Source organism: Anthonomus grandis, chromosome 1 (genome assembly GCF_022605725.1).
Source record: "Anthonomus grandis grandis chromosome 1, icAntGran1.3, whole genome shotgun sequence".
Lineage (NCBI taxonomy): Eukaryota > Metazoa > Arthropoda > Insecta > Coleoptera > Curculionidae > Anthonomus > Anthonomus grandis.
In genome coordinates, this window is record NC_065546.1 from 43,433,216 (window position 1) to 43,459,912 (window position 26,697).

At 32.8% G+C, this 26,697-nt stretch overlaps 2 protein-coding genes across 2 annotated transcripts in view; both read right to left on the reverse strand.

Annotated features, from left to right (window-relative positions):
- LOC126738049 (chromosome-associated kinesin KIF4-like) overlaps positions 1-16,034 on the reverse strand; it is a 50,755-nt gene extending 34,721 nt beyond the window's left edge. Inside the window, exons 1-6 of the mRNA XM_050443223.1 lie at positions 15,834-16,034; positions 10,595-10,836; positions 8,196-8,459; positions 4,640-4,814; positions 4,364-4,578; positions 4,098-4,307 (exon numbers count right to left, since the gene is read on the reverse strand). Coding sequence (XP_050299180.1) covers positions 4,098-4,307; positions 4,364-4,578; positions 4,640-4,814; positions 8,196-8,459; positions 10,595-10,823 — 1,093 coding nt within the window. The 5' untranslated portion in view covers positions 10,824-10,836; positions 15,834-16,034. The remainder of the gene's footprint in view (positions 1-4,097; positions 4,308-4,363; positions 4,579-4,639; positions 4,815-8,195; positions 8,460-10,594; positions 10,837-15,833) is intronic.
- Positions 16,035-25,093: 9,059 nt separating this feature from the next.
- Positions 25,094-26,115, reverse strand: LOC126738627 (uncharacterized). Its single transcript, XM_050444054.1, has one exon. The coding sequence runs from the start codon at positions 25,965-25,967 to the stop codon at positions 25,164-25,166; it is 804 nt and encodes a 267-aa protein (XP_050300011.1). The 5' UTR covers positions 25,968-26,115; the 3' UTR covers positions 25,094-25,163.
- Between the last annotated feature and the right edge of the window lie 582 nt (positions 26,116-26,697).

Consider the following 26,697-nt stretch of genomic DNA (forward strand, 5'->3'; position numbering starts at 1 on the left):
TTGAAAACAGGTTATTGTTGACGTAGCTCTTCTTTACTATATACCGCTGTTGCATACACCCTTTCCTTTATACTCCATAAATTATCATTAAAATCAAGGGGTGTCAGATCTGACGATCTCGTCGGCCAATCTCATGGTGCCATACGTCTAAGCCATCTATCATCAAACATGTCGTACAGTTCTCTTGTTACACTGTCTTCACAGAGAGGCGAGACTCCGTCAAATTAAAATCAACAAGTACGAAAATCGTGCAATGACAGATTTCACCAAAAAATTCTTAAATTTTGGCAGAATTTAGTGGTTCATCAATTTAATTATTTGATGACTATATAACTGATGAATTTTTTAACGATATCTTTTGACCTGTGCTCTAATATCATTTTCATATTTTGCAATGCCTTTTGTTTAGTTCCATTAATAGTTGTTCAATTTACTTCCTTTAACTTCTGTTTTTGGCATTTTTCTTGTTTGTTATTTTTTAATATGTTTTTGTAAAATATTATGGTATAAAGATATGTATTGGTTCTGCTATGAATGTAATTTTTTAGTTTTAAGGATGCTAGTACATAAGATTTTGTCTTACATAATATAGCACATTTTCTTTCTTTTTTTTGCCAAAAGCTGCCATCGCATCCCAATGTAGAGCAACTAAAGCTGCAGATGGGAACATATTCATAGCATATTTTCCTACGAATGAACAACATGTTATAGAGATATAATATGTTATGTGACATTGTCGGATTTTGAAAACCTCTAAATTTGAAAGAGGCAAAGAAGGCTCGCTCTTAAGAGTTAAAGCGGATAAAGCATTTTATAAAATAATGACCTTAACATCATTAACTCTTTGAAGTACTTAGGGACAAAATTTAACCCACCTATTATACAACTCTACATGTATGTTGGAGTAAAATTTAACCCACCTATAATTGTTTTTTTCCCAGTAATGTACGTCGGTTTATTTATTAAACCGTCTGACTATATGATCATAAGCCTTAGAGATTAAGTGTATAAAGTGCAGATGTCACTAGATTGTGCCTAGTGATTCAAGTGGTTATTCGTTTGTTTATGTTTTGTTGTTGCACGTTTAAAGATATAAGGGTAAGATATTTTTGTTTTTTTTTTTAAGTTTTATTGTTTTTTTTGTTAAAAATATTTGATATAACTGTTTTATACTAAATAACTTGAAATTATTGAGTTACTTACTTCTATATTATGTATTTTTAACTATGGGTTAAATTTTGTCCCACCATACAAGTAAGGTTTTTTTTAGGTAGGAGCAAAATATGGCAAGTGACCGATTTCCAGAACCATTACCTTTTAAGCTTATTGGTTTGACCGAAAAGGATCTTTATAATGAAATTGAGAATATTGAAAATTCGGACAGTGAATTTGTAGGCATTCCATCAGATATCGACTCGGATAATGATAGTTGTAATGGAAATGATGTAGACGAGCCAGAAATCACAAATAATTTATCAGAACCGGATAATATGGTAATATCATCATCTGATGAAGAACCGGAGGAATGGGACCCCGAAGACCTTATTCCACTGAGCGAATTAAAAACATTATTCAAAATACAGTGAAGTAAGAATAATAAAACGGTTCCACCTGTCCAATTTATGGAATATTCAGGACTAGCCCAAGTCATAAAGGAACTAGATAGGGTGACACCATATAATATTTTTAAACTTCTGATTTCAGACAAAATTGTTGAACATATGGTGTTTCAAACAAACCTCTACGCAGAGCAAACTTTTCACAATTCCGGCAAAAGTTATAAGCCCACCGATAGTGTAGAAATGCGTACATTTATTGGTATAAACTTACTAATGGGTATCAAAAAGCTGCCGTCATATCGGGATTACTGGAGTACAGATCCAATTTTACATGATCCCTATATTAGTAAACTAATAACTGTCCATCGCTTTGGTTGGCTCCTAAGTAATGTACATCTTAATGACAACAACTTCATGCCCAACCGAAATTCCGATAATGTTGATAAATTATATAAGGTAAGACCATTTTTAGAAATGTTGAAATCCAATTTTCAAGCCTGTCTGCATCCTTGCGAATTTTTATCAGTGGACGAGTCTATGATAAAGTTTAAAGGCCGACCTACGATCAAACAATACATGCCTGCAAAGCCAGTAAAGGGAGGCTATATATGAGAGACTAAGTGTGGATGATAGCTGACAGCACTGGATATTGCTGGGATTTTGAAATATATTGTGGCAAAACCGGTCCTGTTACAGAAAAATGTTTGGGTACCAAAGTAGTGCTTCAGATGACACAAAATTTAAAACACAGGTATCATAAAATTTTCTTTGATAACTTTTTTACAAATGTAGCCCTAATGAATTAACTGTATCCAGAAAAGTTATATGCCTGTGGTACTGTTAGACATACCAGAAAAAATATGCCCCAATTTCTGGAAGATAAAGCAATGCACAGAGGTGACTGTGACTGGTACGTGAGTTCTACAGGACTTTCAGCATTTAAATGGCTCGATAAAAGAACAGTTCACCTTCTTTCAAATTATCACAACCCAGATGACAAAACTGAGGTCAAAAGGAAAGCGAAAGACGGCAGTGTAGAAAATATACATACCTTGCCCAATAGCGCTGACTGATTACAATAAACATATGAACTCAGTAGATAAATTTGACCAAATGAGGGCAGTTTACGGCTTCGACCGAAAAAGCAAAAAATGGTGGCATAGAATCATGTTTTTCTTTATTGATGCTGCTGTTGTTAATGCTTACGTGCTTTAAAAGTTATCTGAAGGGCCTAAAATGAACATGAAAGAATTTCGTTTGAATATTATAGAACATCTGGTTGCTGACAAATTGGTAACATCATTACAGGGTACCGAAAAACCATTACCAACTCACATCAAAAAAAGGAAACCTTCCCAACCAGAAACGATTAGACTTACTCAAAGTACACATCAGCCAGTACGAACCAGCAGACGAAGATGTGCAGTCTGTAGTTCCAAGGAATTTGAAATTCGCACAAACTGGACCTGCAGCGTGTGTCAAGTTCCCCTTCGTTTGGGAAAGAACAAGTCTTGTTTTCAGTCCTACCATACAAAATAACTTTAGGCAGTAGTATGGTGGGTCAAAATATGTACCATGGGTTTTTTAAAGAAAAAAGTAAAAAATTTGATATTTCTCAATGTTATGTTTTATTTTAGAGCACCTTGAATTAGTTTTTATGTTATTTTGTTATAAATAAGAATAAATTTTTTTTGTACCACTTGGGTAAATTTTTACCATTTTTTCTGTACCTCAAAGAGTTAAGAAGTTGAAGACGGTAATCACTTAATTAAAGATGAGCTCTAGATCGGAAACATAGCATCTATAGTCTCGCAAATCAAGGTTTGAACAATAAATAAATACAGCAATAGATGACAAAATCAAGTGATCACCAAGAAACAAGATGAGATCATGGGTGACAATTATCTAAATAACAAGATTTCTGCAGAAAGTTCTAACAAAAAGAGTGATGACGATAAGGATTGTAATGATAATGATTGCGTCATTGAGAGGCAAGGGATGCAGTAAATGTACTTATTCAATATTTTAAAGAATAGCCTGAAGCTGACATTCACGTACTTCAACATAGAAAAAAGAAGGAAATTATAAACTATAAAAGTTACGAAGCCCAACAACAAACAAAAATTAGTGATTTTTTACATGCATACTTCTATCTAACATGAATATTATTTAATGTATACGTTTATTCATAGCATAACATTATGCAGAAATATTAAAACTTATTTTTTGGTACACGTATGTCGTAACACGTTTCTTCTCTTCGTTTGATCCATATTTTTTAATAATTTATTTGTCTAAATAAATTATTAAAAAATAAGAATTAAGTCTTTGGATTATCCATGTTTCCGATTATCCGGCGAAGGCTCGGTCCCAGGTGGCCCGGATAATCGAGATTCTACTGTATTATTGTTTATATTTTATATCTGACCTTTAAATATCTATTTTACCTAATCGCTTCACCAAGAACTATGTTATGACAATAAAACTATATTTGACTTTTTTGATTTTGTTTAAAAACAAATATGAAAAAAGTATTACCTTGACCGACAATTTGCAACTGCAACTGCTTGACCTGCCGCTTAAGGGCGTTAATTTCCGCCGCCTTAGGATCCTGGTTAATAATGGGTTTATTTTTGATTTTCCTCGCCCGATCTGCGTACCGTAACGTCGAAACTGTTTCGTCTAAATTATAGTCTGCAGGACTGACACATGCGACCATTAAGGTAAGACTATTACCTCCCAAAGAATCTGAACAAATGGTATTAAATTGGTTTACTTCAATTTTTTTTTAAACAGTTGTATACCTTTTAACAATCTGGTTAAGTTGCTATCTCTGTATGGTATGAAACCGTTTTGTTGCTTTTCATCACCCAGGGCGCTTATAACGTTTCCCAAAACGAACAATCCTTTATTTATGTCCACTCCCTCTTTGAAAGTTGTTCCTTGCGCCCCCGTTTTTTTCGGTCTTTCTGATCCCGCCAAATCCACCAAATGCAGTTTGGCAGTTTTACTTTGGTTCCTAAAAACGCATTAAATTACATGTAAAATGGTAAAAATTTTATTTTATTTTTAATGCTTACTTATCAGTTTTGTGTTGCATATCCAAACTAACAGTAAAAATCGAATGACTCCTGGAGCTTTGCTGGTTCATGTTGGTGGACGCCACCGCTCTCCCTTGCGACCCCTTTGCCAAAATATTAAGAACCTCTTGGGCAGAAGAGACCGGGATTTCAGTGAGGTTTGGTATATAAGTTCCTAAGCAAAAGTAATTAATATTTTATCATCAAAATAAAGAGATTAAATAACACTGATAGTAATTATTAACTATTTAATAGACTCCTACTGTCTGGAAAATGTACATAATAATTAATCCTCATATTTTGCGTAATAGATCAACCTTATGTATCTCAAGATATTGTCAAACTATTGATCTAACTCTCCTTTGTTCAGATAGGACCGTAGTTTTAATAATTTTCTAAATTATTAATTGTTTTTTCCTATTTAAGATTTAGCCGCAATCGAGCACCGCGATATTAATTGAACCCCTGTATATATTTTTATTCCAGTATACACTTAGGTCTTGGCTGCTTAATAGTTACTTTTAATAGCTATATACATATCTCAATATATTTGATTAATTAATGATGCTCATTAAGATAATGGAGAATCTTCGCATGTGGTTCTTGAATACAAGGTCGCTTTGCCTCACTTAACTGAATTTAAGGATTCTATTAGTCAGGGTAAATATGTGAATTGTGGAAATATCTGAAACATGGTTAAATCTAAATATTTCAAATTTAATAATAGATATACCTTACTATGAAATCTTTAGGAATGATCGATCATGTAAAGGTGGCGGATTGGTTCTTTATGTTAAAAACAATTTACAAAGTTTGAAGTTATATCACATCAAATGAGACATTTTTGCAAAATTTTGAAAAGAGGTTGGCTTATTTTCAACCAGTGCATATAATTTGTGGACGTGATATTAATTTAATCATATCTTAATTTAGTCATCATAATTTAACCATCGACATCGGCGCTTTTGGATATAATTTTGACACTAGATGGAGAGTCTAGTGAGTACATAAATTATATCATCAAAGGGCGTAAAATTTAAAAACTCAATAATTCTTGATCAATGTTCTTAAGATTTCTAGACTAAAAACACACAGGGTCATTATTTTTTTTATCTTTTAATATTGCAATACGTCAGAAATTGTTAGATATGCCAACATTTGAATTAAATCTATTTTACACGATTTGAATCTCGTGTTAAAGATGTTGGCATATCTAATTTCTACCGTCCCACAATATTTAAAATAAAAACGCCCTTTGATGATATAATTTATTAACAAACTGAATTAATTAATAATTTTTTAATGAATATATTTGATGTTCTGGCGCCTGTGGCCCGATTTAAACTTAAAAAACATAAACCAACACAGTTAAGTTTTACTGTTAAAAAAATTGTAGTATAAAAAGAAAAAACTATTTTCTCAAATTCTAAAAAAAAATTTCACATTTATTCCAGTTAAAGCAACCAATCAAATAAATCAAATTTAATATCCCCAACAACATAAACAATTATTTCATTAAAAAATCAAGATATAATAACCTAATAGATGTAGAGCTTTTTGTAGATACGATTTTGCAGATACTTAATATTTTTAATTCTTGTATTTTGGTGTCAAAGATTTATCCACTTTAAAAAAAAAAGAAACATTAATGATTACAATGATCTTAGGTTTATAAGTATTCAGCGAGTTTTATCCTAGGTTATGGAGAATATAATGAATGCTCAGATAAGGGAGTATCTTGACTCACACGAAATCTTACTAGAATATGAATCCGGGTTTAGGTTGCAGTTTGACTCACACACACAACTTCTGAAAAATTACAGATGATCTCATTGAAGCTGGGGATCATGGAAAATCTACTGCTCTATTGCTGTTAGACTACAGCAAGGCATTTGATCGAGTCCACGAAGTGCTTTATGCAATTTTCAGCTGTGTGGGGTTTGACTACAAGTTTCTTTAATTAAAGTTAATTTTTTTGTGTTAAAGCCAGAAAATGTCTATTATCGGAAGTTACACTGGTGTAGTCAGGTACCACAAGACTTTATACTGGAACCAATTTTGTTCTGCTTTATACTTGTAACCTTACTAGTTGCCTAAAACATTGTAATGGTCATTTGTATGTAGATGATACAGAACTATATGTTTTATTCTTTCCTGAGGAAAAACAAAGTGCTACCAGCAAAATTAATAACTATCTGGAACAAGTGATTAGTATTTCAAAAAAACACAATTTAGTAACAAATGCACCAAAATGAATCTTTTTAATTTTTGGCAAGAATCGGGGAGCACTTAAGATATAATTTCAAGGCTTCTTCAAGGCTTCTTGTCCTTCACCAATGACACTGTTATATATTATTAAGCCAACTCCTAGACAGAAGTAAACCTAAAAGAACATGATTTACGTAGAATAAAGGAATAGGTTGATAACATGTCATTGACCATCAACAGAAAAAGACCACTTATATAGCATCTACCTGTTCTAAAAGAAACATACCCGGATTTTGAGACTTAGCCATAAAGCACCACCTAATTAATATACAGAAAACCCAACATATGAAATATCTCAAGGTATATATAGAGAATTTATTGAAGTGAGATATGCATATTGAAAAAATTGTTAAAAAACTGATATCAATAATATTTAGGTTAAAAAGAAATAAAACGAACATTTGCAACTGCGCGTTCTTGTGTTACTGTACTTATTGTCGAGTTACTATGCTAACAAGTCTATATGTATGTACAACGTATGTGTAAAATAGTATAGGATTGTTGAATGAGTAATATAGATAATATATTATTTTGTAAATAAGTATATTTATAGGTAACTTGGATTTAATTTGTTTTCATATTCAGTACAAAATGCTAGGTTTTGTTTTTTTTTAAATTTTTTTCTTAAATTTTGTAATTTAGTTGAAACACGAGGTTACACTTATTAAAATTATTTTTTAATCTCCTTTTTATCAATAGTGGGATAGTTTTAGTTAAGTAGTATCATGTAAACAAAGGCAAATAAATTACTTATTATCACTTTTTTTATAATTATAGAGATATTAATAAGTTAAATTTATTTCATGACATATTTGTCAGGTTTAGTGCCTGTGTAGTTGGAAAAAGGCCAATAATTTTTAGGACCGATCATAGGTCTTCGAATTAGTTGTTTCAGTACAAAAACTCGAAGGACAAATAACAATGGCTCAATGGCTATAAGAGTATCAATTCACAATAGAACATAGAAAAGACGAATATTACGAAAATACCGATGCTTTATCCAGACGACCCTGTATTGAAACATTGTCTTAGAAAGGTTTCTAAGACAATGAGAAGGGTGGGGAATATATCTGACAAATCTTCAGAACTAAAAGCTTACTGGTCTTAAAGGAATTTGTTGGTTATATAGGATGGATTATTAAAAAGAGACTAGGAGAGTGTAGATGGAAAAGGAAAAGACATATCTAACAGTTTTAATTCACTAAGATAGTTTGTGCTTTCTTGTTACTGGAATCCTTAGTATATCTGTAGAAAAGCATTGTACTTAAATAAATAAACAAACACTAACCCTTCACTAAATCCTCCCTTATATCTAGCACACTTTGGTCCCTTGGTTTGTTAGATAGTAAGTCATATAAGACTTCTCTATACAACTCTATAAAAGAAACGGTTATAGAAAAATCGACGTTAAATTGGTCTCGTACGTAGTCGAAGATTTCTGCTACAGCCAGCGGGATGACTCCCATGTGACCCTCTCCATTGTAGGCGGTCCCCATCGAGTACGTCTTTCCACTTCCAGTCTGACCATAAGCAAATATTGTTACATTGAACCCTAAAAAAAAGTTTTTGTAACCTTAGGCAGCACAAAGAAGGTGACATTCTTGGTCTGTAAACACCTAACGTAAAATCAAAAGTGTTTCGTCACTATAGCTCTGATGGTAATAACGTTTATTTTAATATTAGCAAATATTTTATTCTTACCGATATTAGAAAACTATTTCCAAAGATTATTTCTACTGTATAGAAAATAGTATATTATTATGTGTGTCACAGATTAAAGATCTGGGAGTAATGTAGAAGGGCAGTAATGTAATGATGTAGCAAATAGAGCTTTTAAATTAAGCGATTTTATTTTATGAAATACTGGTGATTTCAAAAACTCCTATCATACGAGGTCTGGCTATTAAATAACGAGACTGGTTACGAAAAAGTGTTTCACTATAAAAATTATTATACATTCGAATGCTGCCCTTCAATATACTCCCCTCGCCACACATCTTTCCATACGTTTTTCCCATTGATCGAAGCAGTGCTGGAAGTCTTCTTTGGTGAGGGCCTTTAGGAGCTCTGCCGTTTTTTGCTTTACCGCTTCCATCGACTCAAATCGGCCAATTCTGCCAAATACGGCGCGTGTTCGAGCACTGGAGTGCGCTTACCGGCCAAATACTGCTTCACAGATAGCGCGTTATGGGTAGGTGCGTTGTTCTGGTGCAAAATCCACGAGTTGTTTTCCACAACTCGGGCCGTTTCTTACGAACTCGCTCTCGCAGTGTTGCCAAAACTGACAAATAGTAAGTCTGGTTGACAGTCTGACCCTCTGGAACCCATTCTGTCATCACGATACCGTTAATGTCGAAAAAAACGATCAACATTGCCTTGAATTTTGATTTAGACATCCTTGCTTTTTTAGTCTGGGCGATTCAGGCGTCTTCCAATGCATCGATTGTCGCTTGGTTTCAACATCGTATTGAAAAATTCACGTTTCGTCGCAAGTAATAATGTTTTTCATCAGTCCGGGATCTTTTTCTAACCTTTCACGGAAATTTGAGCAGACCTGTTGACGCAAGAGCTTTTGGTCAGGAGTCAGGTTTTTTGGCACCAACTTCGCATAGACTTTTGTCATGTATAATTCCCCGTGTAAAATTTTTCTAACCGTTTCTTTATCGGCGTTTACAGCCTCGGCAATCATCCGGGGCTCATTCGACGATCTGCACACACAATTTGGTTGATTTTGGTCACTGTTTCCCGAGTTGAAACAGTGACAGGGCGACCTGAGCGCTGGTCATCTTCAGTGCTCTCTAGGCCCACTAAAGCGCTTACACCACTCAAAAACACGCGCACGAGAGAGAGAATTTTCCCCATAGGCCTCTTGCAACAATTTATAGCACTCAGTCGGAGTTGCTCTTGTTTTTCGTCACACATGGTTTCGGCACGAGAAAAAAACACGTTCGTTTCAAACCACTACTGCACGAATACTATAATAGTGACGAAAACGTGCTTTGGTACGTGCATAGACAAGATATCTAGATACCCAACGCACTACTCGTTTTCCTCACCCGTCTAGGGTGCCCTCTAGGCACGCAGTCTCGTTATTTAATAGCCAGACTTCGTATAAGACAATTTTATTTTTCATTTGTAAGAAGCTTTTTTTAGATTTTATTTTAGATTACGCAAATGTCATTTGATATCCTTATTATGGCTGCTATGAACATTTAAACGCGTTTTTCTCTGTCGCAGATACAATATGGATACCTTGGAAAAATGTATAGTAATTTCTTTCCTGGTATATTTATATAAAACTATAAGTGCCTCTTCAAATAACTCTGCATTTTTTTCGATTTCCTGGATATAACACCAGAAATTCGGTTACATTTTATATTCCCGATATGGTTAACAATATGTGTTTAGTGATGATTATAAGTTTTGTCAACCATAAAGTGTAATTTAAAAATAATGTTATTTTTTGGTCTATGTTAGGTTTAAGTTTATATTCAGCGATGTTTGTACTTAATAGTAGAATTTATTCTATAATAGATCTGTTAAGTGCATAGTAAAATAAATAAATAGCCATATAAATTTAGCATCTTCAGGGGTCTAAATGGGTGTAATCTAAATATTTTTAGATCTTATAACTAACTAGTTACCTTTGCCACCTTATCACAAATATAAATAAAGCTAAGCTGTTACCTTCATAAATTTGTTTTATTAAGGGTCGTACACATTTGGAATACAACACATCGTCAGGAGCGGTCGGTCCCATAACGTAATTGAAAGTAAATGCCTTATCACAGTTTTTTATCCAGACCTGATTGTTTTCTTCTATGCTCTCTATGATTTCCTTGCATCCTTTTTCGATTTCGGTGGGTACCAAGGGGCGCACCCTTACAGCAACCTTTACGGAACTTGGATCTGACATTTTTTTGTCTTTCCTATAAAATCAGGTGAAATATTCATTTATTTAAGCCTTTATTTCCATACATCTATAAGTCTAATAATCAAACAAAAAAATTAAAAATAATATATAATTTTGGTTTTAAAGACAACCGACTGCTTAATCAAAGTCACAATAATATACATCAATTATAGCACCAACCAGCACTTCTATTGGAGAAACATTAATGTCACAGAAATGAGAAACGTAATTAGATATACTTTACATTACATATAAAGGTGAGTTTAAGAACATATTGGAGTGAAGCATTGGTAAGAAGGTTTCTGGGTATCTTGTACTAAGCCTAGTCACTAAGAAAAAATATAAGAGAGAAGAACAGGACTGTCCATGAAACCATTAATTAACCCATATAAAAACTAAAGAAAAACAATATTTTTTCTCAGATGCAATGGATGTAGATTAAAATGGTCTAATAGTTCGCGGTAATCAAGGGGTTTCCGTTACAGGATATATACCATCAAGTTAAATTAACTCAAAATAACTGAAACCCCAAAATCCTTTAGTGAAATTGGTATTTTTGTTTCGCAAAACTTAAATTTATAATTTAAATGAATTTTCCTTTTAATTTTGTACCAAGTCAAGAAAACTTTCAATTTTGATAGCAATTAATAACATGTTTTACTGTGTCTTATGCTTTCTTAAATTTTAGGCGAAACATATGCCACTCTGTGATCAGTAAACCAAGTCTCCAAGAAATCCTGAGAATTCTGAAAAAATAAGCAGTTCATTAATACTTTTTATGTTAAAGTAAATAACTTTAAGTCGTCAAAAGCCAGTCTATGGCTGTTGAATGAACCAACCAAATCTTTGATAAACAAAATAAATAACAGAAGACATGTTTAAACCTTGATGTAAACCCAAGACAGCATTCAACAATGTTGATCTAAAGCCCTCATATTCCACCATGTTAATTAGCCTGGATCAAAAGCCATAGCAATTTAATTTATTCAATAAAATATGGTGCTCAATCCTGTCAAAAGCTTTTTGGAAATCAATATGTACGTCTACCTGAGACTGGGCATCAATGGATTTACAAATCTGATTAGAAAGGCAAAACAGATTAGTAATGCAAGATCAGTCTGTGAAAAAACCATGCTGATGAACAGAAATCGGACCTTTGACATGGTCGAACAAAGATTAGGAAGGAAATAGTCTATATAATTGCCTCAATTCTTTGGTCACATTTAGTTATTAACTGTTCATTTTTCTATGACTATGCAAAAGATGATTTTCACCTTTTATATGACCTCAGTCAAGGCATGGATATGGATGGATGTTCTAGATGGATGGACAGTTGTTCTATGAAATGCTGGATGCATGGATTGACAGTCAGTACTCAAAAAACAGTCAATGAATGCATTGAACAACAAATAGGTATCCTAGTTTCTTCTCAGATTAAACACAAAAATCGTCTTCATAGGCGGAGAAATACATCTGCAAATGATTTGGTTTCAGCTGAATATAAATCATTAAGACAAGAGGTGAAACAGCTTAGTAGGGAGGCATATAGGTGTCAATGAAAATATTGAGAATGATATACAAATTGACCTTAGTAGTTTTTTGTCCTTTATAGGATCCCATGTTAATAATACCTGTAAGTAATATTTACACTACGAGTTTATTGGGATTTCTTATAGGGTGTAGAGATTTGTTGCTGTCAGGATATTGAAGAATGTTCTCCAAGGCATTAAAAAACTAAAACCAAAAAAAGCCATGGATAAGGACAATATATCAGCATACATTTTCAAAGGATGTGCAGATGCTCTTTCCATGCCTCTCACAATAATTTTTAGTTTGTCTCTTAAACATGTATATTTCCTGATACAACTCAGAGCATGCAGTTATAACACCTATAAATAGTAAATCTCTGCCTTTCTCACCAAAAATCTACTACGCCTAAAAAGACGCGAAATTCGGCTAGTGACAGGTCTTTTAACCGGTCACTGGCACTTAAGAAGCCATCTCCATACTATCGGTATTGCGGACAACCCGGAATGCCGATGGTGCTGTGAGGAGGATGAAACGGTTGACCATGTAGTCGAGGAGTGCCCAGCACTCACGCGCCCCAGGTTCAAATACTTGGGTAACACTTTCAGTGTACCAAGCGACTTTAAGTCCTTCAGACCAGAGAGCCTTATAGGTTTCTCTAAGGCCGTTGGGCTCTGGTAACCCCTGGTGGGGCATGACGGGTCCATCAGGAGACCTATATGCACAACTGCCTTGGCAGCCCACTGTTTCGTCAATTCATTCAATTTAATAGTAAAACTCAACTGAAAGTCAGTTTTATTAACTGCAACAAAGCTTTTGATAAGTGATGAAGCTTTTTTGAAGTTGATCACTCTATATTTGTTGAAAAACCAAGCAAATTTGATTTTGGTTCAGGAGCATGTATGTTTCTCATAGGTTAAATAAAGTTAAAGTGGGGAATAATGTATCCACTATACATTACTAATTAGTATTTTGAACTCACTAAGTCAATGGTTCAATAATAAATGTGCCTAACAAACATTTCTAAGTGTGATGTTTTGACTTCACTTGAAAAACATAATACATGGAGGACCAATACAAAATTTCTAACACTGTAATTAGGAGAAAAAACACCCCCAAAGAACTTATACTGTTTCAGGAAAATTTAAAATTTACTAAATATTATTGGATCATTATTAAAAGGCAAACAGCTCATGGCTTTTTAATTTGTTACTCAATTTTTTTTTAAAAGAATTGAAACCCTAATATTGTTTTACAACAGACTAATAAGACCTCACTTGGAGTATCCTCTATATCGGAAACACAAGCCAAATTCAATGTTGATCTAACTGAAAAGGTTAAAAAACAAATCTGAAGGTTCCTTTATATCAGAAAGTTTGGTATATATCCATATATGATTTCCTATAATGCTGTTAACTTCTTTTAAAATTCAGCAACTGAATAATACGAGAAATTTACATTCAGGCCTTCTTATAAATTAATTAAATGAATTCTTATAAATAATATTAAATATAGAAAATTAAAATAAATAACAATAGGCTGTTCTCTATCAATAAGACTGATTCTTCACCTATAAATAAGATATTAGACGAATGTAACCATGTGATTAGTGCCTGTAGTTAGCTACCTAATCCAAATCCTCTTTTTTTAATATTGGTGAAATTCTGACAACCTTCCAAAAACTTGCTTTGGAAGTTCAGCTTTAGCTGTAAAATGTATTATAGCAGGTTAGAAATGGTGGGAAAAAATTTTCAAAGATCAAAACCATCTTTTGTGATGAAAATACTTAAAAATTGAAACAAAGAGCTAAAAATCTTTTAACTGAATTAAAAGTTTTCAATTAAAATGTTCAAAATTGTAATTTTTTTATTTTGGTAATTTAGTTTATTTAGGTTAAATGTTTAAGTGTTATATTAGATTACCATTTAAACTGGAATGGGCACATAGAACATACACCAAACAAATTAAGAAGTCTTTTGCTTAAATTTACCAAAATGACTAAATATTTTAAACCTTCCTATGTAAAGGTACTTTACCTGGCTGTTGCTTAGCCTCACATAATGTATGGAATAATAGTGTGCAATGGAGAATACTGGATGTACATATTAAGCCATTGGAAAGTATCCAAAAGTGGATACTAAAGCTAATTTATGAAAACACTGAGCTTTACCCAACAAACTTACTTTACAAAGAGGCAGAACTTTTAGATATGCAACAACTCTTTATAGAAAAAATAGCTTTGAGACAATACAATAAAAAAGACGCTTTAAAAATTATAAATCATAACCATAATAGACACAAAAATTCAACAGGCTCTCTTTCGAACTTTAAAACAGCACTAGCTCAATGATCTTTTATTTACATAAGTCCAAATATACACAATTCCTTACCAGATATAATAAAAACTGCAAATTCTTTACATCTATTTTAAGTCATGACTAAGAAAATGGTTGATGGATCAAGAAAGGGAGAAAGCCCATGAACTAGTAGAAAAAAAGTACAAATAGAATTTTTTTTTTGTAAGGTTTAATTTGCTTGCCTGCTGTGTTTTTTTTTCTTGATTATGACATAAATTTCCCAATTTTAGACTGTATAAGATTATTTTCACCCCTGAATTTGACTGAAATATGTATTGATAATTTAGTTTGATTATTCTTAGAGTGCAATTTGAAAAGTTAATTTTTTGTTTTTTTTTTTTTACTTTAATTTGCTTGTTTGCTTTGGTCTGTATTTTGTTTAGTATATGAAAGTCTTGTAATAACAGTTTAAATTTTTTCACAACAAGAAAAATTCTTTGGTGAGTAAAATATTTTCTTTTACATTTTATTTATTAAAATATTGATCTGTGTGTGGATCTGTTGTATTGATGTGTATGGAATGTCTAAGTCTATTAGATTGGAGATATTATTTATTGGATTTAATACTTACATTAAAAGGCAACAGATGCATGATTAACTTAATAATTCAAAATGAATACCAGTACTTCAGTTTAATAAATATTTCAATTCAAATGTCTATGGTATTTATTCAAAAAATTTCTTTAAAGATTTTTTGTTCTTTTGTTCAGAAATATTTAGCTTTATTTTTTAAAAAAACATAAATATTGGAAATAACTGAATATTCTGCACTTTCTGAAATTAGAAAAAGAGAAGTAGTAGTACTGGAAAGTTTAGTTAAACTGTAACTGCTTGTCCATCATTACTGCAATAATTGCTTACATAAGACAGTATTTTCTAAACATATTTCTTATATATCTAAGCATAGCAACATAATATCCAATTAAACAGATTACTCTTTAACTGAAGTTCTTATGTGAATGTCCCCATAGGCCTGTAAAGCCATAGGTAAAGTATCCCAGTGTAATAAGTTTCAAATTACAAAAATTCTTAAGACATCTTACCTTACCTCTCTATAAGTTTCACCTAGAGAACAGGATGCTTATTAACACTTTAAGGGACTTTTTTAAGTATGCTTGACATTACTTACCTAGAATAGTGGAGGTTTTCTAAGGAATTTATACTTAAAATAAGAGATTACGGTCCAAATTAAAATGCGCTTTAATTTGCGCGGACCGGGTACTTATATTCCAATATACAATATGTGGGTAAAACAAATTTATTTAATAAAATTCGGGATAAAACAAGACTGATTTCGGCCAACGGTCGAATTGCAATTTCGAAAATTCAACTTTTGACAGCTGTTGCTTCTGAGTGATGACATTGACGTTCGTGACGTGGACTAAGAATTTAACGATTTCTATTTGCATATTTAGCAACCGTATGCACAGTAAATATTGCGCAACATTTTTATAATTATTCGATCATCGTTAGTCGAGAACAAAGTGCTTCATATCACACTTTGTTCTCGAGATCACTAAATTAGAGAACTACATACCAGATTAAAGAAAAAATGTAACAAGAAGATATTTCGTTCCTGACTTTACTAAAGCAAACGAAAGTTGAAATCAAAAGTTTGTATTCTTATCTGTGTAGATATTACCTATTCACACAAAGAAGATGTAAGTCCAAAATAATATAAATCATGAATCTTAAAATTTTTTGTTTGAAAAAGAATTATGAAGCTAAAATTGAAGAAGCATGTCCTGGGATAATGTTGCTTCTAAAGGACACTAATAGTATCACAGATCTAAATACGCAAGCTAGCTACTTGCGTAGCTATTTAGATCTGTGATAGTATCTAGCAAATGTCTGAGAACGCCGACTCTAGCGGCCAGCTTTTCTTATTGTGTTTAATAAAATTCCATTTCTATAAGCGGCTGAGTTAGTCGAGTGAGTGTTTTACGAAGTAGGACGAAAATGCCTTAGTATTTATTCTTGCTTCCTTTAAAGTAGTTTTAATTCATCTAGGTACTTATGGTTTGGGTCGTAGCTGTAAGGTACGATTTTTTTTGTCCTAAGCAAAATTAATTTCTGTTCTATACTTCTTAAATTGGCAGTTCTTTGAATATAAGAACTTAAGGTTAACGCGATCCATATGGCTGTGCCTTTCCGATCGCCGTAATTTTGGTATCGTCCGATATAAAAAACTTGAATTTTTTCTGTAGTGCAATGAATATTTTAAACTCTAATTTAAGCTATCGTTTGTAGTATTTGGGCGGAAACTAAAGCAAATAGTGTGGCTAGCTTCCGTTTTAGAATATTTAATGTCAAGTTTTCATTTTCCTCCAGATTTTCCAGGAAATTTGAAACAAGCTGAAGTGAAATTATACTTTCTTCTTTGGGGATGAATACGTATCCCTTTAAGAATCTTTTAATGTGTTCATTGCAGTGGCGAAGCGTACAAGGTAGACACTGTCTACCCAAAATTATCCAGTTATTTGTCATTAATTTATCACGTAATTATTTCATGTAATTGTTGAATTAAAATTTTAAAAAAATTAACACAGAACATAGTCGCTATCCTTACTATTATTATATAGTATCTAAGCATGATTAATCCAAAGGCGCGCCCCGCCTGCCGCACCGAGTAAGATAAAAATACAGGGCTGACACCCAATTAATGTATACGAGCCCCAGGAAGACACATTGATATTTGTTTTCCGAAATTTGGAGCATCTAATCGAACCAAATACGCATCAAGCAGGCGACAGAGGTCCGGCCGCATCAGCATTCAGCCTATTACGTATGCAAAATTTACTCGCGGGAAAGACATTCGAGCTTTTGTCTATCAAAGTCGACCAGCTATTTTATTATGCTGTTGAGGGTTATTGTTTATGGACACGCTTGATCTGGTCGGCCGCAATACATCTACAGTTTTGTTTTGTTTTGATGAATCTGCATTTGGCATTTGGTGTGGGCGTGTGCTATAGTAATTTAATAATTAGTAGTTTTATGTGTATGTGAAAATATATTCCGTGCCAGACCAGCTAGATTCGAATTTTAGACAGCGTCTACGACGCATTATTTCTGAGTAGAAATTTGTTCTGTTTTATTTTAAGATTTTTCGTTTTATTAAATCATAATTTAATTAAAACTCGGTGTTTTCTTACATCAGAAGTGGGATCGGCTTACTAAAAGTACCACTTATTGTTCGATATTGTTTTTGTAAACGGCTTTAAATCAGTAAAATAAAAGAAAAACTTAATCGCGTCTTGTGGATACAAGAATTATGGAAGAATTCGCGAAAATTTTAACCGACTCTCTAAAAGCGCTTAGAGATGAAAAAAAAAGTGCTGTATCGGCGTTAGTGGACATTCCGACGTTTAATCCGGGAAATGACGATGACGGTGCGGTAAGGTGGTGTAACGAATTGGAAAAATTGGGTCAAACTTTTAAGTGGTCTAATCACGAGTTACTTGCCAGAGGTTCAAGTGGATTGGCTGGAGAAGCAAAGGACTGGTTGTCGACTTGGAAGCCGTTACAGCGAACCTGGGAGGACTTTAGGACTGAGTTATGCAGTCTTTATCCGGCCAAGAGAAATCTAAGCGAAAAGTTGCGAAGAGTCTGTTTGTACATCAGCAATGACGCTTGCTCGTATTGTGAGTATGCCAGAAAAAATTAATTTTTTTAAATTCTCTAGATTTTAATCTAACTGATAGTCAGTTATTAGAAATTGTCATTGGTGATATCAAAGACATTCATGTCACAACCGCTGCTTTTAATAGCAACCTAGACTCAGTTAGTGGATTCTTTTAAGTGATTATAATAAATCTAGCTCGGGTAATTTTTCTGATAAAAGAGGCCAAAAAAGAAGTTTTCCTTTTCATTTTAAAAATCAATTTGACAATAATTCAAAGAAATGTTACAACTGTAACCAAACTGGGCATATCAGCCGCCATTGTCAGAATAATCAATTTAAGAGACAAGCTATAGAAAATAAATCTTATAATGACCATATAAAATTGGCAAATAAATCTGAACTTATTTGCAACTATTGTAAAAATCGCAAATCAACTTGGACAAGGAATTTTGTACGAAATTTTTCATCCAAGGTTTGGAGGTAAACTGCTTGATAAATACAGGTGCGGAATGCAGCTTATCGTCCCAAAAAGTCACAAATAAGCTAAGCTGTCATTTATAACCTTGCCTTATTACTATGAAGGGCATAGGGAATGCATTTGAAATTTCTTTTTATATTGTCGACGATTCCATAATTGGCCCTGATATTATAGTCGGAAGAGATTTATTTAAGTACACAGATCTAGAAATACGCACAGTTCTCACCGGAACTCGATTGTTTTTGAATAATAACAGTAATTTAATTCCAAAAGCCATTAATCAATTATTAATATCCTCAGAAACCATTATTACCCCATTAATTAGTATAGAGTTGCAAAATTTAATAACTTTACTTTCTAAATGTAAACAAAATATTACGCAGGGAAATTCAGTAACTGCTGTTACTACTGCTGAATTAAATATTAAACTAAAAGACGATGCGATTATAAATTTTCGTTTTTATAGAAAGCCATTATTATGTGAAAGAGAAAAAGTAAAAATAATAGTTCAAGACTTACTTAAAAACAAAATAATTCGCGAGAGCCATTCACCATATGCCAGTCCAATAGTCCTTGTTTATAAAAATTTAGCGGATTATGCAAAAAGTTTATTTGACAAAACAAAAAGGCTCAATAAAGAAATCTCATTCGGCGATCTCGTCTTTCATCTGTCGGGTGACAGTTAAGTTAATTTAGCAAAGTTGGACACGAAATACGAAGGTCCATTTGAAGTTATTTCTATTTTGCCGAATGACAGGTTTCAGTTAAAAAATCTGTCAACTAATCGAAAAACAGTTATTGCTAGAGACATGATCCGAGTTTGGCCAGGCGAACTTTCAGAATGTTGAGATATATTATTACTTTTTCTGCTTGTTTATTTTAGGTAATTGGAAAAGATTTTTTTTTGTGTTTTTGATATGTGGAATCAAATTGGTTTGACAAATTAATATTTCAGTATTTGCTTTAATTTTATTTTGTGTTGAAAGCTTTTACGCTTTGCATTACTGTTTTTATAACGTTGAAAGCTCGTACGCTTTGCGAATTATTTTGAAAGCCTATACGTTTTACAACAATGTTTGAATTACGTTGAGAGCTTATGCTTCATACTGATGTTGCTATAACATTGAAAGCTTTCACGCTTTGCTAAAAAGAAATTTTTATTAAAAAGAAATTTGAAAAAGAATGTTAAAAAGAAAGACGAAGTTCTTGTATTTTTGTGTCATGTAATATGCTTCCATACTAAATAGTTTTAACTAAGATAACTTTGGCAAAATTTGGCTGGCGTTTGTTTTGTTGTTCCAGGTTAACATTGGATTTTTGTTTCAATTCGAGAACGAATTGAGTGTCAGGATTGGCCGTGTGAGAATATATTCCGTGCCAGACCAGCTAGATTCGAATTTTAGACAGCGTCTGCGACGCATTATTTCTGAAGAGAAATTTGTTCTGTTTTATTTTAAGATTTTTCGTTTTATTAAATCATAATTTAATTAAAACTCGGTGTTTTCTTACATGTATAGAAAAGGTTTTTTTAGTGGATATTTATGAACGACTGTTCGATATTGGCAATTGTATTTTAGTTGTGTTTTTATTTGTCTTTAATTAATTTTAAAATAATGGATATTATGGATTTATAAGTTATGGTTATACCTATGTTGTGTTTTTATAAATAGTATTTATCTATCTAATATTTATCTTATATCTATCTAACTTTTTATGCTAGTAGTAATTATTTTGTTCTTTTTCATATCACTACATAATTTTTCTCTTTAATTTAATATTTCATGCGCTTTCATTCTCTATTTCATTAAAGTGAATAAAAATTTTTTTCTAATTAACGATTTTTATTGTTTGTCTACCCGAAAAAAAAGTTCACGCTTCGCCACTGGTTCATTGCCTATACTGTTAATAGAAATTGGAGAAACGGCACATCTATAGGAGTTAAACGATCCGTAAGAAAATGCTTTTGGAATCTAAAATCAATTAAATAAATTCAATTACGTTACTTACTTCCATCTCAAACACTGGCAATTATTTATTCAACCAGAATTTTGGTATCCTCTCTTAATAAATGCCTCCCATGGGTTCGCTCACCTAAAGGCTTTTAAACAAAGGGTACAATGGTTAAGATTACCAATTTGGTACCACCATAGTGTCCTCTGCTTTGTCCAAAAATTAACTTATTTAATGTTCTTAGAATAACAAAGAATGGAGAAGAAGCATAAAAGAAAAGGTCTCGTCAACATATACTAAAAGCATTTTCTGCCTGAAAATCTGGACGCCATGATACATATCTTTTACATTTAAATTTTAAATTCGAAGCAAAAAGATCTATGTTTGGGGAATCAAACCTCTGCTTTATAGTTAAGAATACTTTCTCCCTGGGTCCCCATTCATTCTCTGAGGGCATTAAATGAGATGTCCTCTGACACATGCTTGGTATATCCATTTTTATTATTGTTTTATTATATTGTTTTAATTCTCTGTTATTTCATTAAATTTATCTTATTTTTGACAATGTTTATTTACCTACTAGCAGTTTAGAATTTAAATACTTATTTTATCGGTTCTAAATGCTTTTGGATGTATTATTGTGTTTTATTTACGTTGTACTCTATTTTTCTTTGCTTTGTTAATAACATTTTATGCATTATAAAACAATAAAGCAATATTTGACTTTAAAACGATTATCTGATTACTTATGACTTTGAAGCGATTTATATTGTTATTGTTCTGGTTTATTTTTTAACTCACTGTACAGGGTGACCATTGTGATCTCGGAAACCGTAAGAGTTTACGGGGTCGGTTAAATAAAGGCAAAGTTGTGCAATTTGGAGCTTAATAAAATGACGTTTAAAAAATTTTAAAATTTCGGATATTTTCGGAGATATCCCAAAAAAAACCGAAATTTGTCAAAATTGTTTTTACCTTCTACCGACTTTATTTAAAGAGATATCAGAAAACTAAAAACAGTTTTTCATTGCCACTTTTTATGCTCTACAACATGACGCAAAAGAAAAATAATCCAACGTTTCGTTTTTTTTCGATTATCATCAACTTAATTTTTTCTTATAGGCGCCATATTGGATTTTCTTATTTTTTAAAAGTATTTTTAATTGCCTTTAAAATGAGGTATCGCACTTGCATGTCCGATTACTCCTTTTAGTACTTCCCATAAGAACTCCATGAGTGCAAGAGAGAAAGATATATCAATGGGATTTCCAAATTAATTGGAAATTTATATAAATTTTATATAAACTGAAACTATAAAATAATAAAATAATAAAATAATAAATAAAATGTATCCACCCTGTACATATACAGTGAAATTTCTCTTAGCGGACAGCTTTCAATACTGGACATGTCCTATTAATGGACAGTATTTTTTGTCACGATATTTTAAAGAACAATTTCCTATAAAATAAATTCTCATTAGCGGACGCTCTGTTGGACGGACAAGGACAAAAATTTTCAACCCCAAAACGCGCAAAATTCCCCAACAACGGACACGGAAAGCGGACAAAAATGACCGTTACGTTACTCCAGGAAAAAAATCACGCCACTTTAGCACAGCTTAACTACAAATTTCGTAGTTAAGCTGTGACTTTAGTATCCACGTATGTATTGTTTTAGTACCGTCTTGAAATTGAAGCAGGTGACATGGCGCCCGTTAGAAACTTTTTAACGCTGAGGCAAAAAATGAAGGTTGTAAATATTGCAGAACAGGAAAGTTTAAATGTATTTTGTGACCACAATGTACATATTATTCTAGGCTTAATATAAGTAAAAGTCAAGCGGCGGAGATTGTAAAAAATAAAGAAATTATTCGAAGACAATGGCAATCGGGTGAAAATTTAGATCAGAAATCAGCAAAATTGAAAGGTGAAGCTACCCAAATAGACCGAGTTTGTTTTCAGTGGTTTGCCCGCGCAAGAAATCAAAAAATTCCCATCTCAGGGCCCCTAATAAAAACGAAGGCGAAAGAAGTAGCAATTGAATTGGGGCATCGCAATTTCAGCGCATCTGATGGTTGGCTGAATAAGTGGAGAAGAAAGCATAATATAAGCTTTAAGTGCATTTCAGGGGAGTCGGCAGATGTAGACCAAGAAGATGTGAATCAGTTCTAAGAGAGGCTACCAGGAATGTTGCTAGGATATAGGCCAGAGGACATCTATAACGCAGATGAGAGCGGTTTATTTTTTAGAGCTTTGCCAGATAAAACTTAAATGTTTAAAGGTTAGAAGTGCACAGGGGACAAAATGTCAAAAGAACGATTAACAATACTATTTTGCGCCAATATGGCTGGTGACAAAGAAAAGCTTTTGGTTATTGGAAAAGCTGCGCGCCCACGAGCCTTAAAAAATTTACCACTTAAGAGTTTGCCGGCTACATGGACATCAAATAAAAAAACTTGGATGACAAGAATTATCATGACAGACTGGCTTTTGGATATCGATAAAAGAATGGGTTGTCAAAAACGAAAAATTTTATTTTTTCTTGATAATGCCGGTTCACACCCAAGAGAACTTAACCTTAAAAATATTAAAATACTTTTTTTACCTCCCAACACAACTTCTGTATGTCAGCCCATGGACCAAGGTATAATACAAAATTTTAAATTATTTTATAGAAGCCAGATTTTAAAACACATCCTATCAAAAATGCATGATGAATCGTCTGCTTTAGATTTATCAAAATCGATTAACATTTTGGAGGCATTATATTTTATTAAGAACGCCTGGAATAAGGTTACCCCACGTACTATACAAAATTGTTTTGTCAAAGCTGGTTTCCAAAAATCACCTCAAGGAGATACTCGAGCAGAAGACTACGATCCAGAAGATGACTTATCTTTGGCAACTTTAGCGGAATTCTGGAAAAACTGTCAGGAAGTTGGCCAAATTTCTAAGGCATTAGATAATGACTTTATTATATTGGACCAAGAACTTCATACGGAGGAAACATTTGAAGGAGGTCTAGAAACCATTGCTGATGAGGTACAAAATACAATTTTGCTGGAAAGTGATAGTGAAGAAAAGGAAGAAGAGGAAGAAAGGGAAGAAGCTTTGAGTGATGTGAATTCTTATGCCGATGCATTAAAATGTCTTGATGATCTAAAAAAATTTACAAAAAATGATTTTGTCGCTTTTGAACACCTTAAAAATATCGAATCGCATTTTCAAACCTGCCCTTTTCAGGAAAAAATGAAAAAGAAGAAGCAGGCAAAAATATCTGACTTTTTTAAGGTATAAGATCTGAAATTTGCAACAAATTTTTAAGGATTTTAAATTTCAGTTTTCTTTTTCTGGTATTTAAGGTAGCAATGTACCTATGTTTATTTATACTTGTAATTTTCATCAATACATGTTAGTTAATAAAAATTATGTTATTAATAAAACATATGTTAGTTAATAAAAATTATGTACATACATTTACATGTTTGGGTTTTCTTATTAGCGGACACTTCCTATTAGCGGACAATAAACTTGGTACCGTCAATGTCCGCTAATGGGAGATTTCACTGTATAATATGTCTTCTCTCAGGTAACATGGAAGAACACTTTTTAAATGTTTACTAGTACTTTATTTTATTGTTGCTGTTGTGGCTTCAATCCAGAATAACTAATTTTTTTAATAATTAATTTTAAAATGAATATATTAAATATTAGATTTTGAACGTTCGAATAATATTTCTCAGATATTTAATTGCAAACAACTCTGCTTATTCGCATTTCTTCAAAACATCGAAGTTCGACCTTGCATCGGATCAATGGCAGGTTGAAATTTTGATAGTGATATCGTTTTTTTAACTTTTTTTTTGAGTTTGAGTTCTATTTTTGATGTAGCAATACTAACATTACTATTAATAATTTGAACCTATGGATAAGATAAACATAAAACCAGTGTTAAAATAAAAAAAAGGAATTTGGTTTTATTTGGGATATGGTCCTTCGCCGAAGATAAAAAGAAAATAGGGAAATAAGGACAGTTGCATATAATAAACGACATTATAATTATTACTGTATATTTAAATTATGTCATTACTGTTTTGCACTAAAACTGTAGAAAAGACTGACTGACACTTTTTATATACACTTACTACTTTTTTATTTTTGTAGAAATAGTTAACCTGCATCAGCTTCTTAATAAAATAAGATACCTGTCTAATTAAATAAGATACATAAACCAAAACGTAATGCATCAGTTACGTAAGATATTCATTTTATTCGTACGAATATTATCCGTAATACGTCGTGAATATGATTGGGAAAATGTAAATTAAACAAAACGGTTTGGTATAATAGCAATCTTTAATAACCTTTATGCTTTATATATTTGCTCATCATTTTATCGAATAATCATCAGGACACCAACGAAAGAACTTTTCTGCCCATGTGCACCACTAGTTCATAAACCGGCATAAAAATCAGCCCCATGATCAAAAAAAACAGCAACATAATCACAGTAATCTCGGCGAAGAACAGGACTATCTTCGTGGCTCGGTCTATATTATTTTCGGTTTGCACAATATCAATGATCTTATCCAAAAAAAACCGTAAAAAATACACCAGTCCGTCTACAAGAGGCATCAAGTTCCACACCATCACCATAATAGTGATGGCAGCGCTATAAGCTTGTGAGCACAAAGACGTAATCAGATTGAGAAATGTTATTTCTTCATCTCGTGGTACTCCTCTGGTCTCCTGATATTCCGCCACTGGATCTCTTAGCTTGTGCAAAGTATATAAAATTCCTGACCTGGAAATGGGAAATTTCCTGGTAGCAATTGCTTGTGTTTGGGATAAAGCATTATGACCATTAGAACCCGGGTTAGTAGCTCTGCCCCCTGAAACAACTGCAACACCGGAGTTTTGATCAAACGCTCTATAATCTTTTAGTCGCGCGCAGGTATGGCTTATACCTGCTGCTTGATCGTTAACTTCGACTACTCGAGTATTAAATGAGACTCCATTATCAGGAGCGATTAACGCGGTTTTCTGTAGTACCTGGGGAGGTCCGAAACCATTATTTAATGTAGGCGGCGGGATGATCACTCCCCCGATCTTTCTGCAAGCGGGACTACGATTCGCAGACCTGCAGGGTGGCTTTTGTTCCGGTCTGGATCGTATCAGTTCTCTCTTAGCCGAACAGTCGGTATTTTCCATTTTTGAATTTATATAAGCGTTAGACTTTTGAAACCATAGTTATAACCGTTAATTTTTAGATAAAAAAGGCATTTTACTGGGCTTTAATTATGCTTAGTGAGAATATAAGTGCCACCAACGGGATCCATATTTTGACTTTGAACTGTCCGTCAAAACTTATTTAAACCTACAAGTGATAAGTGATATTTTATGTGTTCGGAAAATAAGAAAAACATAAATGGAACTTAAATAAATAGATTTTAAATATTTTGTAATGAGGTACTTAAGTTAACGTTCAAACCTTCAGATGGAGTCTCACAGACTCCAGGAACAATATATCAAATATTATTTAAACCACCATCTATATATTACAACTGTGATTGTAATTTACAGACGGTGCATAAACCAGTCGCATATATGGTATGGTAACAGTTTTCTCTGACGCGCTGATTGCAAAGACGTGTTAGAGTCTGAGAGACTCCATTTGATGTTTACTGAGGCAATTTTTGACAAAGCGATTTTCTACTTTTTGAGTTATTTAAATTTTCATTTTAAAATGTGAAGACATAGTACTTAAAAGCGAACACGATTCTTCATCAGAGCTAAATAACAGTGGTCCTAATTCTGAAGAATACGAAGTCATTCCACTTTCGAGGCAGAATATAATAATTTTTTTGTGGAAGGGAGAAAATCAACCCTACGAAATGGTTAGTATGATTTTGTTTTTATTTTCTGATTTCATTGTTATATT

Coding starts and splice junctions, on each gene's coding strand:
- LOC126738627 (XM_050444054.1), bottom strand. CDS start 25,967: ATGGAAAATACCGACTGTTCGGCTAAGAGAGAACTGATACGATCCAGA.